Source organism: Chiloscyllium punctatum, chromosome 1 (genome assembly GCF_047496795.1).
Source record: "Chiloscyllium punctatum isolate Juve2018m chromosome 1, sChiPun1.3, whole genome shotgun sequence".
Taxonomy (NCBI): domain Eukaryota; kingdom Metazoa; phylum Chordata; class Chondrichthyes; order Orectolobiformes; family Hemiscylliidae; genus Chiloscyllium; species Chiloscyllium punctatum.
The window spans coordinates 180,869,801-180,885,660 of record NC_092739.1 but is presented as its reverse complement, the minus strand read 5'-3'; the positions used below and the strand labels follow the sequence as shown (position 1 = coordinate 180,885,660).

At 51.2% G+C, this 15,860-nt stretch overlaps 1 protein-coding gene across 1 annotated transcript in view; it reads right to left on the bottom strand.

Moving 5' to 3' along the window:
- Positions 1 to 15,860, bottom strand: part of LOC140480925 (matrix metalloproteinase-21-like) — a 42,193-nt gene that overhangs the window by 19,059 nt on the left and 7,274 nt on the right. The window contains exons 2-6 of the mRNA XM_072576517.1: positions 14,925 to 15,813; positions 13,937 to 14,076; positions 12,803 to 12,947; positions 5,783 to 6,040; positions 3,310 to 3,482 (exon numbers count right to left, since the gene is read on the bottom strand). Of these exons, the coding sequence (XP_072432618.1) occupies positions 3,310 to 3,482; positions 5,783 to 6,040; positions 12,803 to 12,947; positions 13,937 to 14,076; positions 14,925 to 15,813 (1,605 nt within the window). The remainder of the gene's footprint in view (positions 1 to 3,309; positions 3,483 to 5,782; positions 6,041 to 12,802; positions 12,948 to 13,936; positions 14,077 to 14,924; positions 15,814 to 15,860) is intronic.

The following is a 15,860-nucleotide window of genomic DNA, read 5'->3' as shown; positions in this document are numbered from 1 at the left end:
TGTGGTATTGGGGTTATATTAATGTGTGGTATTGGGGATATATTAATGTGTGGTGTTGGGGATATATTAATGTGTGTAATGGGGATACATTGGTGTGTGGTATTGGGGGTATATTGGTGTGTGGTATTGGGGTTATATTAATGTGTGGTATTGGGGATATATTAATGTGTGGTATTGGGGACATATTGGTGTGTGGTATTGGGGATATATTAATGTGTGTGATTGGGGATATATTGGTGTGTGGTATTGGGGGTATATTGGTATGTAGTATTGGGGGTATATTGGTGTGTGGTATTGGGGATATATTGGTGTGTATTACTGGGGATATATTAATGTGTGTTATGGGGATATATTGGTGTGTATTATTGGGGATATATTAATGTGTTTTATGGGGATATATTGGTGTGTGGTATTGGGTATATATTAATGTGTGGTATTGGGATATATTGGTGTGTGGTATTGGGGATATGTTAATGTGTTTTCGGGGATATTTTAATGTGTTGTATTGTGGATATATTAATGTGTGTTTTGCGGTATATATTAATGTGTGTTATTGGGTATACATTAATGTGTGGTATTGGGGATATATTAATGTGTGTTTTTGGGGATATATTAGTATGCGGTATTGGGGATATATTGGTGTGTGGTACTGGGGATATATTAATGTGAGTGATTGGGGATATATTGGTGTGGGGTATTGGGGATATATTAATGTGTGTTATGGGGATATATTGGAGTGTGATATTGGGAATATATTGGTGTGTGGTATTGGGGATATATTGGTGTGTGGTACTGGGGATATATTGGTGTGTGGTACTGTGGATATATTAATGTGAGTGATTGGGGATATATTGGTGTTGGGTATTGGGGATGTATTGGTGTGTGGCATTGCGGATATATTAATGTATAGTATTGGGGATATATTAATGTGTGTAATGGGGATGTATTGGTGTGTGGTATTGGGGGTATATTAATGTGTGGTATTGGGGATATATGCATGTGTGTTTTTGGGGATGTATCAGTATGTGGTATTGGGGATATATTAATCTTTGTTATGGGCATACATTGGTGTGTGGTATTGGGGATATATTAATGTTTGTTATGGGGATATATTGGTGTGTGGTATTGGGGATATGTTAATGTGTGGTATTGGGGATATATTAATGTGTGTTATGGGGATATATTGGTGTGTGGTTTTGGCGATATATTAATGAATGGTATTGAGAATATATTAATGTGTGGTATTAGGGATATATTAATGTGTTATTGGAGATATATTAATGTGTGTGATTGGGGATATTTTGGTGTGTGGTATTGGGGATATATTAATGTGTGGTATTGGGTATATATTAATGTTGTGTATTGGGGATATATTAATGTGTGTTTTTGGGGACATATTAATGTTTGGTATTGGGGATATATTGGTGTGTGGTATTGGGGATATATTAATGTGTGGTATGGGGATATATTAATGTGTGTGATTGGGGATATATTGGTGTGTGGTATTGTGGGTATATTGGTGTGTGATATTTCGGGTATATTGGTGTGTGGTATTGGGGGTATATTGGTGTGTGCTTTTGGGGATATATTGGTGTGTGGTATTGGGGATATATTGGTGTATGATATTGGAGGTATATTGGTGTGTGATCTTGGGGATATATTGGTGGTTGTATTGGGGGTATATTGGTGTCTGGTATTTGGATATATTGGTGTGCGTTATTGAGGATATATTAATGTGTCGTATTGGGGATATATTAATGTGTGGTATTGGGGATATATTAATGTGTGTTATGGGGATATATTGGTGTGTAGTATTGGGTATATATTAATGTGCGTTATGGGGATATATTGGTGTATGTTTTGGGTTATATTAATGTGTTGTTGGGGATATATTAATGTGTGTGATTGGGTACTTATTGGTGTGTGGTATTGGGTATATAGTTATTTGTGTTATGTTGATACATTGGTGTGTGGTATTGGTGATACATTGGTGTGTGGTATTGGGAATATATTAATGTGTTGTCTTGGGGATATATTCATGTGTGGTGTTGGGGATATATTATTGTGTGGTTTTGGAGATATATAAATGTGTGGTTATGGGGATATATTGTTATGTGGTATTGGGGGTATATTGGTGTGTGGTATAGGGGATATATTCATGTGTTAGTGGTGATATATTAATTTGTGTGATTGGGGATATATTGGTGTGTGGTGTTGGGGATATATTAATGTGTGGTATTGGGGATATATTGTTGTGTGGTATTGGGGATATATTAATGTGTTGTATTGGAGATATATTGGTGTGTGGTATTGGGGGTATATTGGTGTGTAGTATTGGGGGTATATTGGTGTGTGGTATTGGGGATATATTAATGTTCAAAGTTTGGGAGAAGATTTGTAGCTCGGGTGCTCGTTGTTGTGGTTCTGTTCGCCGAGCTGGGAATTTGTCTTGCAAACGTTTCGTCCCCTGTCTAGGTGACATCCTCAGTGCTTGGGAGCCTCCTGTGAAGCGCTTCTGTGCTGTTTCCTCTGGCATTTATAGTGGCCAATTTGTGGATGACACTAGACGAGGTGGGAAGGCAAGTGGTGAGGCAGTAACAGAGTCTGCACAGGGATATTGACAGGTTCAGTGAGGGAATATTATGTGGGAAATGGGAGGCTATGTACTTTGGCAGGAGGAATAGAGGAGCTGAATATTATTGAAATGGTGATAGACTGCAAAAAGCTGCAGCACAGAGGGCCGTGGGAATCCTTGGACCTGGATCACACTAAGCTAGCAAGGTTGAGTTGGGAAGCGAGATGCAGTGTTTGCTTTGAGATTTCAAAGGGAATGGAGTGTAACAGTAGCCTAGAGTCCTGAGGGCAGTTTGGGTCCTCTTATTGACGGAAATGATATTATTTCATTGGAGGCAAGGCAGAGTAGGTTGGTTAGGGTGATCCCTGGTGTGGAGGGACTGTCCTATCTGAAAAGCTTAAACAGGTCAGGACTCCACTCCCTGGAGTTGAGATGAATGAGAGGGGTCTAGGGAGATAGAGTCCTTGTGTATATTTAAGGCTGAGCCAGCTTCTTGATCAATTGGGGAATCAAAGGGCTATGGGGAAAGCGAAAGGGCTGTACAGGGTAGAGAGAGCTTTACTCTGTCCCTAACCCCGTGCTGTCCCTGTTCTGGGAGATGCTGTGTGGAGGTTAAGTGGGTATTGTCGCCAAACTGGGACCAGTTTGGGAAGTGGTGCATTGAGTGAAGGGGAGGGTGGGCGGTGGAGCAGAGGGAGATTAAGGCGAGTGAGGGTGAGGTGACTGAGACTCACATTGAAGCCTTTGAAGAAATAGACACAGTGATCCCTTTTGTCGAAGTAGGTGGTGTCAATGGGGCCATCAATCCCCGGGAAGCCATGAGAGATGGCGCGAGGGTAACGGTTCCCCTGAGGGTCCTCCGTGTAGACTCGGTCATTGTCATTGTCGTACTGCCAGTACATGGTGCCTGTGTACAGAACCAGAGAACCCCCATCAGCCTCCTTCCTTAGACCCCCAGGTTGTTTGTGAAGACAGGATGGGACATCATGGGAACACTGCAGGGTGTGTCACACCCCGACACAATGGAGACAGAGAAACTCAGCAGCTCAGAGAGTCACAGAGATGTACAGCATGGAAACAGACCCTTCGGTCCAACTCGTCTATGCTGACCAGATATCCCAACCCACCTGGCCCTCTTAAACCCTTCCTATTCATATACCCATCCAGCTGCCTGACTGGCAGCTTCTGTGGAGAGAGAAACAGAGATATCATCTCGGGTCAGTGACCCTTCCTCAGAGTTACTTGTCGCTGGGGAAAGGTTGGGATATATGCTGAAGCTGGGGTCGGGGGTGGTGGAGGTAGAGTAAAGAGTAAAGAATAGATAGACAGGGAGCCCAAAGAGAGAGAGAGAGAAGACCAACTGGACAGATAAAGGAGTGTAACGGTCAGCCTGGGAGACTGAATGGCTGGTCATGGGGACCATTAGAGCCTACCAATGGGTAATGTGGAATTGGGCCTGATGTGTGTGGGCTAAGGACATGGGAGAAGGATTCAGGCCCTAAAGTTATTGAACTTGTTATTGAGTCTGGAGGGTCTCCAAGTGGAAAATTAGGTGCTGTTCTACCAGCTTGTGCTGAGCTTCACTGGAGCACTGCGGCAAGACTGAGACAGTGATGTTGGTTGGGGAACAGGGTGGGGTGTTGACTTTTACGGGCAGAACATAGGTGTTCTGTGAAGCAGCCCACTCCCCCCCCACCCCACCCCAGTCCACACGTCACTTCCCCAGTGTAGAGGAGACCACATTGTGAGCAGTGGATGCAGTAGACGAGATTGTGTGAGGTGCAGGTAAAGTGCTGCCTCACTTGGAGGGTGTTTGGGCCCTTGGATACTGAGGAGGGGGGAGGTAAATGGGCAGGTGTTACACCTTCAGCAGTTGCAGGGGAAGGTGCAGTGGGGCTGTGGGGATGAGGTGTTGGGAGTGAAGGTGGAGTGGACCAGGGTGTCCCAGTGGGAATTATCCCTGTGGAAGGCAGATAAGAGAGGTGTGTCTGGTGGTGGCATCTTGCTGGAGGTGGGGAAATGGTGGCTGATGGTCCCCTGGATGTGGATGCTGGTGGGATGGTAGGTAAGGACAAGGCAAACCCTATCGCTGTTGTGGGAGAGAAGAGAGGGGTGAGGGCAGAAGCGTCGGAGATGGGTTAGACCCAGCTGAGGGCCCTGTCATGGTGCAGGGGAGTCATCAGCTGAGGAAGAAGATGGACATTTTTGAGGGTCCCTTATCAAAGTTGGCCTCACCGGAACACAGACAGAGGAACTGGGAGAATAGAATAGAGTCCTTACAGGAGGGTGTGAGGGTGTAGAGCCAAGGTAACTGTGGGAGTCAGTGTGGGTAAGGTAACTGTGGGAGTCAGTGTGTTTCCGGTGGATATTGGTGGTCAGTCTAACCCCAGAAATAGAAACGGAGATGTGGAGGAAGGGAAGGGAGGAATCAGAGATGGACCTGGTGAAGGTTAGAGCAGGGTAGAAATTGCACTTCACACGATCAAGCTGAGTGTATTCACTGCTCACAGTGTGGTCTCCTCTACACTGAGGAGATGGAATGCAGACTGGGGGACACTTTAGTTCTGTCCACAAAAAAAAAGACCACCTTGTTCCCAGTTCCCTGGCCAACATCCCTGTCTCAGGTTTGCTGTGGGATTCCAGTGAGGCTCAGCGCAGGCTGGAAGGCCAACACCTCATTTTCCACTTGGGAACGCTCCAGCCCTGCGGACTTAATATCGAGTTCAACAGTTCTCCCACGCTCCTACACCCAGGCTTTGTCGGCACAGGGATTGATGTACACACAACTAATTGTCAGCCATTACTGTCCCCATGAGCAGCCATTCATCTCCCCTAGACTGACCTTGACCCCCTCCTTTGTCTGTCCAACTGTTTCTCTCTTTCTCTCTCTCTCTCTCTCTCTCTCTGGGCTCCATCTCTCCCTATTGCTTCCCCCCACCCCTGCCTCCCAACTTCTTCAACACATGTACCAACCTTTCCCAAGCTATATTTAATTCTGAGGAAGGGTCACTGAACCAGGAACGTTAACCGTTATGTCTCTCCTCAGGTGCTGCCAGACCTGCTGAGTGATACAGCACCCCTCTAAGCGAGACCGTAAATGACTGAGTCTGTCCAATCCCTCTGCATCACAGAGACTCTCCAACCCAGGCAGCGTCCTGGGGGAGCACCTCCCTGGTGCTACCACGCGAATGGACCGAATGGCCTCACCTTTGAAGAAGAGGGTGACGTCCTTGTTCCAGGTCCAGATGTGAACGAAGCCGTCGATGTCAGAGGGAGGTAGTCCCCGCCAGCCCACCACCAGGGGGATGGGGTCCCCGTACCGCGTCCTGTTGAAGCGATTCTCGTACATCCAGTACCAGCCGTGCCGCAGGAAGTAGGTGTTGAAACGGTACGTGACCTCCCCGAACTCGTTCTCCTCTCTGCGCACCCAGTCGAACACCGTATTGAAGCTGCCTTCACAGACCCCTGGGAGGAGTGAGCAGGGAACATAAACAGATCCTTCACCTCGGAGCTGGAGAATGAGCCAATACACGACCATCGGATACAGGAGCAGGACAGGCCATTCAGCCCGTTGGGTCTGCTCCGCCATCGGAGCATGGCTGATTAACTTCTCAACCCCGTTCTCCTGCCTTCTCCCTGTAACCCTTGACCCCCCTTACTCATCAAGACCCTATCTATCTCTGTCAATGACTTACCCTCCCCAGCCCTCTGTGGCAATGAGTTCCACAGATTCCCCACCCTCTGGCTGAAGAAATTCCTCCCCATCTCTGTCGAAAGGATCATCCCCTCACCCTGAGGCTGTGCCCTGGGGTCCCAGTCTCCCTCACCAGTGGGAACAACTTCTCCCTGTCCACTCCATCCAGGCCTCTCTGTAAGTTTCAGTTAGATCTTCCCCTCATCCTTCTTAATCCCAACCAGTACAGACCGGCAGCCCACAACCACTCCTCAGGTGACAATTCCCTCACCCATGGATCACTCCTGTCAACCTCCTCTCGACCTCCCTCCAATACCAGCACCTCCTTCCTTAGGTCGAGCTAAGGGGTCAAAGGTTACAGGGAGAAGGCAGGAGAATGGGGTTGAGAAGCATATCAGCCTCGATCGATGGGCCGAATGGCCTGATTCTGCTCCTATACTTTAGGGTCATAGGGTTGCGGTAAGTTCCAACGTGAATGACTGGGATACCAGATCATAATGGTTAACTAATTACCAGACCGTGGCACTTAGCTGAGCAGAAAACCCATCGAGTAATTCGCTAATTTATTAACCAGAAAACTAGACAGGCAGGAGGCTGGGAGAGCACAGCAAGGCAGGCAGCATCAGGAGGGACAGGCAGGAGGATGGGAGAGCACAGCAAGGCAGGCAGCATCAGGAGGGACAGGCAGGAGGCTGGGAGAACACAGCAAGGCAGGCAGCATCAGGAGGGACAGGCAGGAGGCTGGGAGAACACAGCAAGGCAGGCAGTATCAGGAGGGACAGGCAGGAGGCTGGGAGAACACAGCAAGGCAGGCAGTATCAGGAGGGACAGGCAGGAGGCTGGGAGAACACAGCAAGGCAGGCAGCATCAGGAGGGACAGGCAGGAGGCTGGGAGAACACAGCAAGGCAGGCAGTATCAGGAGGGACAGGCAGGAGGCTGGGAGAACACAGCAAGGCAGGCAGTATCAGGAGGGACAGGCAGGAGGCTGGGAGAACACAGCAAGGCAGGCAGTATCAGGAGGGACAGGCAGGAGGCTGGGAGAACACAGCAAGGCAGGCAGCATCAGGAGGGACAGGCAGGAGGCTGGGAGAACACAGCAAGGCAGGCAGTATCAGGAGGGACAGGCAGGAGGCTGGGAGAACACAGCAAGGCAGGCAGTATCAGGAGGGACAGGCAGGAGGCTGGGAGAGCACAGCAAGGCAGGCAGCATCAGGAGGGACAGGCAGGAGGCTGGGAGAACACAGCAAGGCAGGCAGCATCAGGAGGGACAGGCAGGAGGCTGGGAGAACACAGCAAGGCAGGCAGCATCAGGAGGGACAGGCAGGAGGCTGGGAGAACACAGCAAGGCAGGCAGTATCAGGAGGGACAGGCAGGAGGCTGGGAGAGCACAGCAAGGCAGGCAGCATCAGGAGGGACAGGCAGGAGGCTGGGAGAGCACAGCAAGGCAGGCAGCATCAGGAGGAACAGGCAGGAGGCTGGGAGAACACAGCAAGGCAGGCAGCATCAGGAGGGACAGGCAGGAGGCTGGGAGAACACAGCAAGGCAGGCAGCATCAGGAGGGACAGGCAGGAGGCTGGGGGAACACAGCAAGGCAGGCAGCATCAGGAGGGACAGGCAGGAGGGTGGGGGAACACAGCAAGGCAGGCAGCATCATGAGGGACAGGCAGGAGGATGGGAGAACACAGCAAGGCAGGCAGCATCAGGTGGGACAGGCAGGAGGCTGGGAGAACACAGCAAGGCAGGCAGCATCAGGTGGGACAGGCAGGAGGCTGGGAGAACACAGCAAGGCAGGCAGCATCAGGTGGGACAGGCAGGAGGCTGGGGGAACACAGCAAGGCAGGCAGCATCAGGAGGGACAGGCAGGAGGCTGGGGGAACACAGCAAGGCAGGCAGCATCATGAGGGACAGGCAGGAGGATGGGAGAACACAGCAAGGCAGGCAGCAAATGGAGGGACAGGCAGGAGGCTGGGAGAACACAGCAAGGCAGGCAGCAAATGGAGGGACAGGCAGGAGGATGGGAGAACACAGCAAGGCAGGCAGCATCAGGAGGGACAGGCAGGAGGCTGGGAGAACAGAGCAAGGCAGGCAGCATCAGGAGGGACAGGCAGGAGGCTGGGAGAACACAGCAAGGCAGGCAGCATCAGGAGGGACAGGCAGGAGGCTGGGGGAACACAGCAAGGCAGGCAGCATCAGGAGGGACAGGCAGGAGGCTGGGAGAACACAGCCAGGCAGGCAGCATCAGGAGGGACAGGCAGGAGGCTGGAGGAATACAGCAAGGCAGGCAGCATCAGGAGGGACAGGCAGGAGGCTGGGGGAACACAGCAAGGCAGGCAGCATCAGGAGGGACAGGCAGGAGGCTGGGGGAACACAGCAAGGCAGGCAGCATCAGGAGGGACAGGCAGGAGGCTGGGAGAACACAGCAAGGCAGGCAGCATCAGGAGGGACAGGCAGGAGGCTGGAGGAATACAGCAAGGCAGGCAGCATCAGGAGGGACAGGCAGGAGGCTGGGGGAACACAGCAAGGCAGGCAGCATCAGGAGGGACAGGCTGGAGTGTTTCTCCTGTTGCTGACTGCCTTGCTGTGTTCCCTCAGCTTCCTGCCTGTCTACCTTCGATTCCAGCATCTGCGGTTTTATTGTCGCTAACCAATGACAAAAATCTGTTTGCATCAATGAATTATCCAATCGGTCAACTGTTTGCATTTCCGTAGCGACTTTCCCAGTATGTGAGAGTCCCTGTGGTAGCCTGTTGGTGTAGAGGGAGGTTCCCCAGACAGGGAGGTGACAAACAAGAGGCAGTTCCATCGAATCGAGTCCGTTGTTCAGAATACCGAGAGTACTCTCCAGTTGGAGCGTTTCAGCTGCACAACCTTAAACCTTCGCCTGGTAGAGGAGGGCAGGCCGTGTTCCAGCTTTCAGACATGGCAGAGCCCCCAGTCCCCAGCCTCCAGCCCCCAGCCCCCAGCCCCCAGCCCCCAGTCCCCAGTCCCCAGCCCCCAGTCCCCAGCCCCCAGCCCCCAGTCCCCAGCCCCCAGCCCCCAGTCCCCAGTCCCCAGTCCCCAGTCCCCAGTCCCCAGTCCCCAGTCCCCAGTCCCCAGTCCCCAGCCCCCAGTCCCCAGTCCCCAGCCCCCAGCACCCAGCCCCCAGTCCCCGGCCCCCGGTCCCCAGTCCCCAGTCCCCAGCCCCCAGTCCCCGGCCCCCAGCCCCCGGCCCCCGGTCCCCGGTCCCCAGCCCCCAGCCCCCAGCCCCCAGTCCCCAGCCCCCAGCCCCCAGTCCCCAGTCCCCAGCCCCCAGCCCCCAGTCCCCAGCCCCCAGTCCCCAGCCCCCAGCCCCCAGCAATTCAGGGAAGGACTGAGTATCATCTCAAACAGCCATGGAACCCTCTGTTCAAACACTCCAACACAGTCATCACAGTCATGAGCTCCCAAACCAGTGACTCACTCACACTCACACTCACTCACTCACTCACTCACTCACTCACACACTCACTCACTCACACACACACACACACACTCACTCACACACTCACTCACTCACATTCAATCACTCACACTCAATCACTCACACACACTCGCTCACACACTCACTCACACACACACTCACTCACTCGCTCACACACTCACTCACACACACTCGCTCACACACTCACTCACACACACTCATATACTCATACTCACTCATATACTCACTCACGCACTCACACACACACTCACTCACATACTCACACTCATATACTCACACTCACTCACACACTCACACTCACTCACACTCACTCACTCACACACACTCATATACTCACTCACACACACTCACACACACACACTGACTCACTCACTCACACTCATATACTCACACACTCACTCACACACTCACACTCACTCACACACTCACTCACTCACTCACACTCACTCACACACTCACTCACACACACACTCACTCACACACTCATATACACACTCACACACACACACTCATATACACATTCACACACTCACTCACACACACACTCACTCACTCACACTCACACACACACTGACTCACACACACTCACTCACTCACACACTCATATACTCACTCACATACACACTCTCACTCACACACTCACTCACTCACACACTCACTCACACACTCACTCGCTCACTCACACTCACTCAGTCACTCACACACTCATATACTCACTCACACACACTTTCACTCGCACTCTCACTCACTCATATACTCACTCACATACACTCACTCACACACACACTCACTCACACACTCACTCACTCACACACACTCACTCACACAGTCACTCACTCACACACACACTCACTCACACACTCACTCACACACACACACACACTCACTCATTCACTCACTCATTCATTCACTCACACACTCATATACTCACTCACACACACACTCACTCACACACTCATATACTCACTCACTCACACACACACACTCACTCACACTCTCACTCACTCACATACTCACACACACTCACTCACACACTCATTCACTCACACACACACACTCACTCACACATATACTCACACACTCTCACTCACACACTCACTCACATACACGCACACTCACTCACTCACTCACACTCACACACTTACTCACATACTCAGTCACTCAAACACACTCACTCACTCACTGACTCACTCATATACTCACACACTCACACTCACTCACTCACTCACACACACACTCATATGCTCACTCACTCCCTCACACATGCACACACTCACACACTCACTCACTCACTCAATCACTGACTCACACACTCACTCATTCACTCACACACTTTCATACTCGCACACTCACTCACACACTCACTCACACACTCACTCATATACTCACTCACTCACTCATATACTCACTCACACTCATTCACACACACACTCACTCACACACTCACTCATATACTCACTCACTCACACTCTCACACTCACTCACTCACTCCCACACTCACTCACACTCACTCATATACTCACTCACTCACTAACTCATATACTCACTCATATACTCACTCACACTCATTCACACACTCACTCACACACTCACTCATACTCTCACACTCACTCACTCACACACTCACTCATTGACTCACTCATATACTCACTCACACTCACTCACTCACACTCACTCACTGACTCATATACACACACACACTCACAATTACTCACTCACACACTCATATGCTCACTCACTCCCTCACACACTCACTCACTCAATCACTGACTCACACACTCACTCATTCACTCATATACTCACTCACACACTCACTCACTCACACACACACACTCGCACACTCACACTCACTCATATACTCACTCCCCCATTTACTCACTCACTCACTCACACTCACTCACTCATACTCACTCACACTCACTCACACTCTCACACTCACTCACTCACTCACTCACACTCACTCATATACTCACTCACTCATATACTCACTAACTCATATACACACTCACTCACTCACACTCACTCACACTCACTCATATACACACTCACTCACTCATATTCACTCATATACTCACACACTCACACTCACTCACTCATACTCACTCATATCCTCACACGCTCACTCATATACTCACTCACGCACATACTCACTCACACATTCACTCACTCACACACTCACTCACACATTCACTCACTCACACACTCACTCATACTCCCTCACTCACACACTCACATACTCACTTGTTCATATACTCACTCATATACTCACTCACTCATATACTCACTCACACATTCACTCACTCACACATTCACTCACTCACACACTCACTCATACTCCCTCACTCACACACTCACATACTCACTCACTCATATACTCACTCACACACTCGCACACTCACTCACTCACTTGATTACTCACTCACACACTCACATCCTCACTCACTCATATACTCACTCACACACTCGCACACTCACTCACTCTCTTGATTACTCACTCACACACTCACATACATACACACTCAATCACTCACACACTCACATACTCACTCATACGCTCACATACTCACTCATTCACACACTCGCACACTTGCACACTCACTCACTCACTCGTATACTCACTCACTCATACACACACTCACATCCTCACTCACTCATACACTCTCATACTCACTCACATACATACACATTCACTCACTCACACTCACATACTCACACTCACATACTCACACACATACACACTCACTCACACACTTGCATACTCACTCACTCATTCACACACTGGCATACTCTCTAACACACTCACTCAGTCACACACACACACTCACATACTCACACACTGCCATACTCACTCACACACACACGCTCACTCACACACACACTGGCATACTCACACACACTCACTCAGTCACGTACTCACTCATTCACACACACTCACATACTCAGTCACACACTCACACTCTCATACTCACTCACTCACACTCACTCCCATCCTCCCGGCCTCCCTCTGAGGTTTGGTGACCATGTTCCTGACCTCGGTGACCCGAGCTGACAGTGGATCCCTGGATCACTCACCGTAGATCTGTTGAATGGCTTTGCGGTCGTACCAGTCCAATTCCAGATCCTTGGAATCCTGTGGGATGTAGTTTGGGTGCATGATGGATCCTGGCCGCCTGATGTGTGGAAGACCCAGCACGTGACCAATCTCATGGACAGCCACCTGTACGTTTGTGAACGAGAAACATTCTCACAATGTAATGGAGTACCTCATTGGGGGGGGGGGAACAAGGTCGGGAAAACACTGGGCGACAGTCACCGAGGGAGAACTGCCCCCCCACCCCCCCCCCAGCCTCACTCTTACCCTCCAGCTGCGAGTAACCAGATATTCCTGACCCTCCCGAAAATCAGGAAACCCTCTCCCTGTATATCGCCAATGCTTCTGATGCCCGAAACGTTGATTCTCCTGCTCCTTGGATGCTGCCTGACCTGCTGCGCTTTTCCAGCAACACATTTTCAGCTATTGCCAATGCTTGTCTCCTTCCTGTGCAGGATGGTTGGGGGTGGGGGAGAGGTGGTCAGGCTGGAGAATCACGCCTGGCTTTGGACTGACTGACCCTTCAGGCTATTCAGAGCCAACCACATTGCAGTAAGGTCTGGAGTCACATGTAGGCCAGACCGGGTGAGGAGGGCAGATTCCCTTCCCTTTGAGGACGTGAGTGAAGCAGATGGGTTTTTCCAACAACTAACAATGGTCAGTGGTCAGATGGTCACCTCCAAACGCCAGGCATCTCCTGGAGGACGTGGCAATGGACCAATGGGAGCAGCTCTCTCTGAAATCCCATTCCTAGTGTGTCTGGATCATCATCCAGGGGTTGACGGTTTAGATGGTTCTGAAAGAGCTAGCCTGGACGTGGTAAACCAAATGAGATCCTGGCTAGCTGTGGACCCCTGGTTCCTAATTATTCCTGAGGTTGGGTCAAGATTAAAGTTTGTACTGTGCACGATCTCTCCAACGCTCAACATTGTCAGGGCTAACTTCTTGGCATGGATAGGGTCTGACCTGAAAACATCAGCCAGCAGGAACTCATCTGACACGGAGTCAGGACCTCAAACAGCCAGTTCGGGGGGGCCCTCAGAGAGCCAGTCCACAGCGCACAGGGAGAGAGAGAGAGCTGACAGAGAGAGAGCTCACACACAGCACAAACTCACCGTCAGTAAACTGATCCCCTCACTACTCGAGGGGCTGACAAAATGCTCATCGTCATCAAAGTGCACATCGCCCAGGCGCCAGGCGTGGGCATACTCCTGGCCTGTCCCGTCGAAGACCTGCGAACAGCCGAGGTGTCGCTCTGTAAAACAACACAGTCTGAGTGAAACACTGCACAGAGCCCCAGTACCCACACCGACACGCTCACCAGGGACAGCGTAGAGGGAGCTTTACCCTGTATCTAACCCCGTGCTGTCCCTGTGCTCGGAGGATTTGATGGGAACAGTGTAGAGAGAGCTTTACCCTGGATCTAACCCCGTGATGTCCCTGTCCTGGGAGTGTTCGATGGGGACAGTGTAGAGGGAGTTTTACTCTGTACCTAACCCCGTGCTGTCCCTGTGCTCGGAGGATTTGATGGGAACAGGGTAGAGAGAGCTTTACCCTGGATCTAACCCCGTGCTGTCCCTGTCCTGGGAATGTTTGATGGGGGACAGTGTAGAGGAAGCTTTACTCTGTATCTAACCTCGTGCTGTCCCTGTCCTGGGAGTGTTTGATGGGGACAGTGTAGAGAGGGCTTTACTCTGTATCTAACCTCCGTACTGTCCCTGTCCTGGGAGTGTTTGATGGGGACAGTGTAGAGGAAGCTTTACCCTGTATCTAACCCCGTGCTGTCCCTGTCCTGGGAGTGTTTGATGGGGACAGTGTTTAGAGGGATCTTTACTCTGTATCTAACCTCCGTACTGTCCCTGTCCTGGGAGTGTTTGATGGGGACAGTGTAGAGGAAGCTTTACCCTGTATCTAACCCCGTGCTGTCCCTGTCCTGGGAGTGTTTGATTGGGACAGTGTAGAGAGAGCTTTACTCTGTATCTAACCTCGTGCTGTCCCTGTCCTTGGAGTGTTTGATGGGGACAGTGTAGTGAGGGAGCTTTACCCTGTCTCTAACCCCGTGCTGGTTTACAATGTTGGGTAAGACCCAAGGGGGTTCCTCACTTGTTCCAAATCCCAGTTTGATGTCGATTTCTGAGGCCGGTGATGTCAGATCCTCCTCGAAGATGAGGGGGGTGACCTCACTCCACATGCGGAAGGCTAACTTCAGGATCATTTTCTGGTCTGCGATGGTGAGCTGGGAACTGTAGCCCTCATCCACAATCCGCCATTTGAGTGTGCTCTTGCTGAACGCCACCGTGGGTAAGGAATTGTCCAACAAGTCCAGGGACCCTCTCTTCCTCCTCAGGCTATCCACCAGCCATCGGATCAACCGGGGCCTTTGCTCCCCGTTCGGATCGGAGCTCTCCCAGGAATGCCCTGTGCCATTCCGGTCAGATGTTGCTGTTTGGTTGAGTGGACGTTGACCTGACCTGGTCAGCTGGTCCAGTTGCTCAGAGCTGACGTCCTCTGTGGGGCTGTGCTGGGCTTCCCTGAGGTTGGGCAGGAGCTGCTTGGCGTCGAGCCCATAACGGGAGGCGTCCGGCCGGCCTGGCACGTTGGCGATGGTGCTCATGTTCCCGTCGGCGGATTCCACCCCAGCAGAGCCCACCACCACTGTCCCATTCAGACTCTCGGAGTCATTGTCATGGGCTTTGTGATCGGGGACACCGCAGCGGGGCAGGTTCATCGCCTCCTTGGTGGCATCGTCCAGGATGCCAGTGACAGGGATACTGTTGGCGGTCTGGAATCGGAGCAGGGCACTGCTGTACTTGGCCAGCATCTGCTGGGATTGTTCCTGCTGCTTGACATGTCTCCGGTTGTAGTGCCCTTCCAAGAGCAGGCCGGAGATATCCAGCGGCGATGGGTCATCGTCCAAGGGCACCGAGACACCTTGGTACGCCAGCTCCTCCCAGTTGACCGGCTCAGTCCAGCCGTATTTATCCAGGTATTCCTGGGGAAAGGAAATCACCCAGAAATCTCTCTGACAGATTCCCAGTG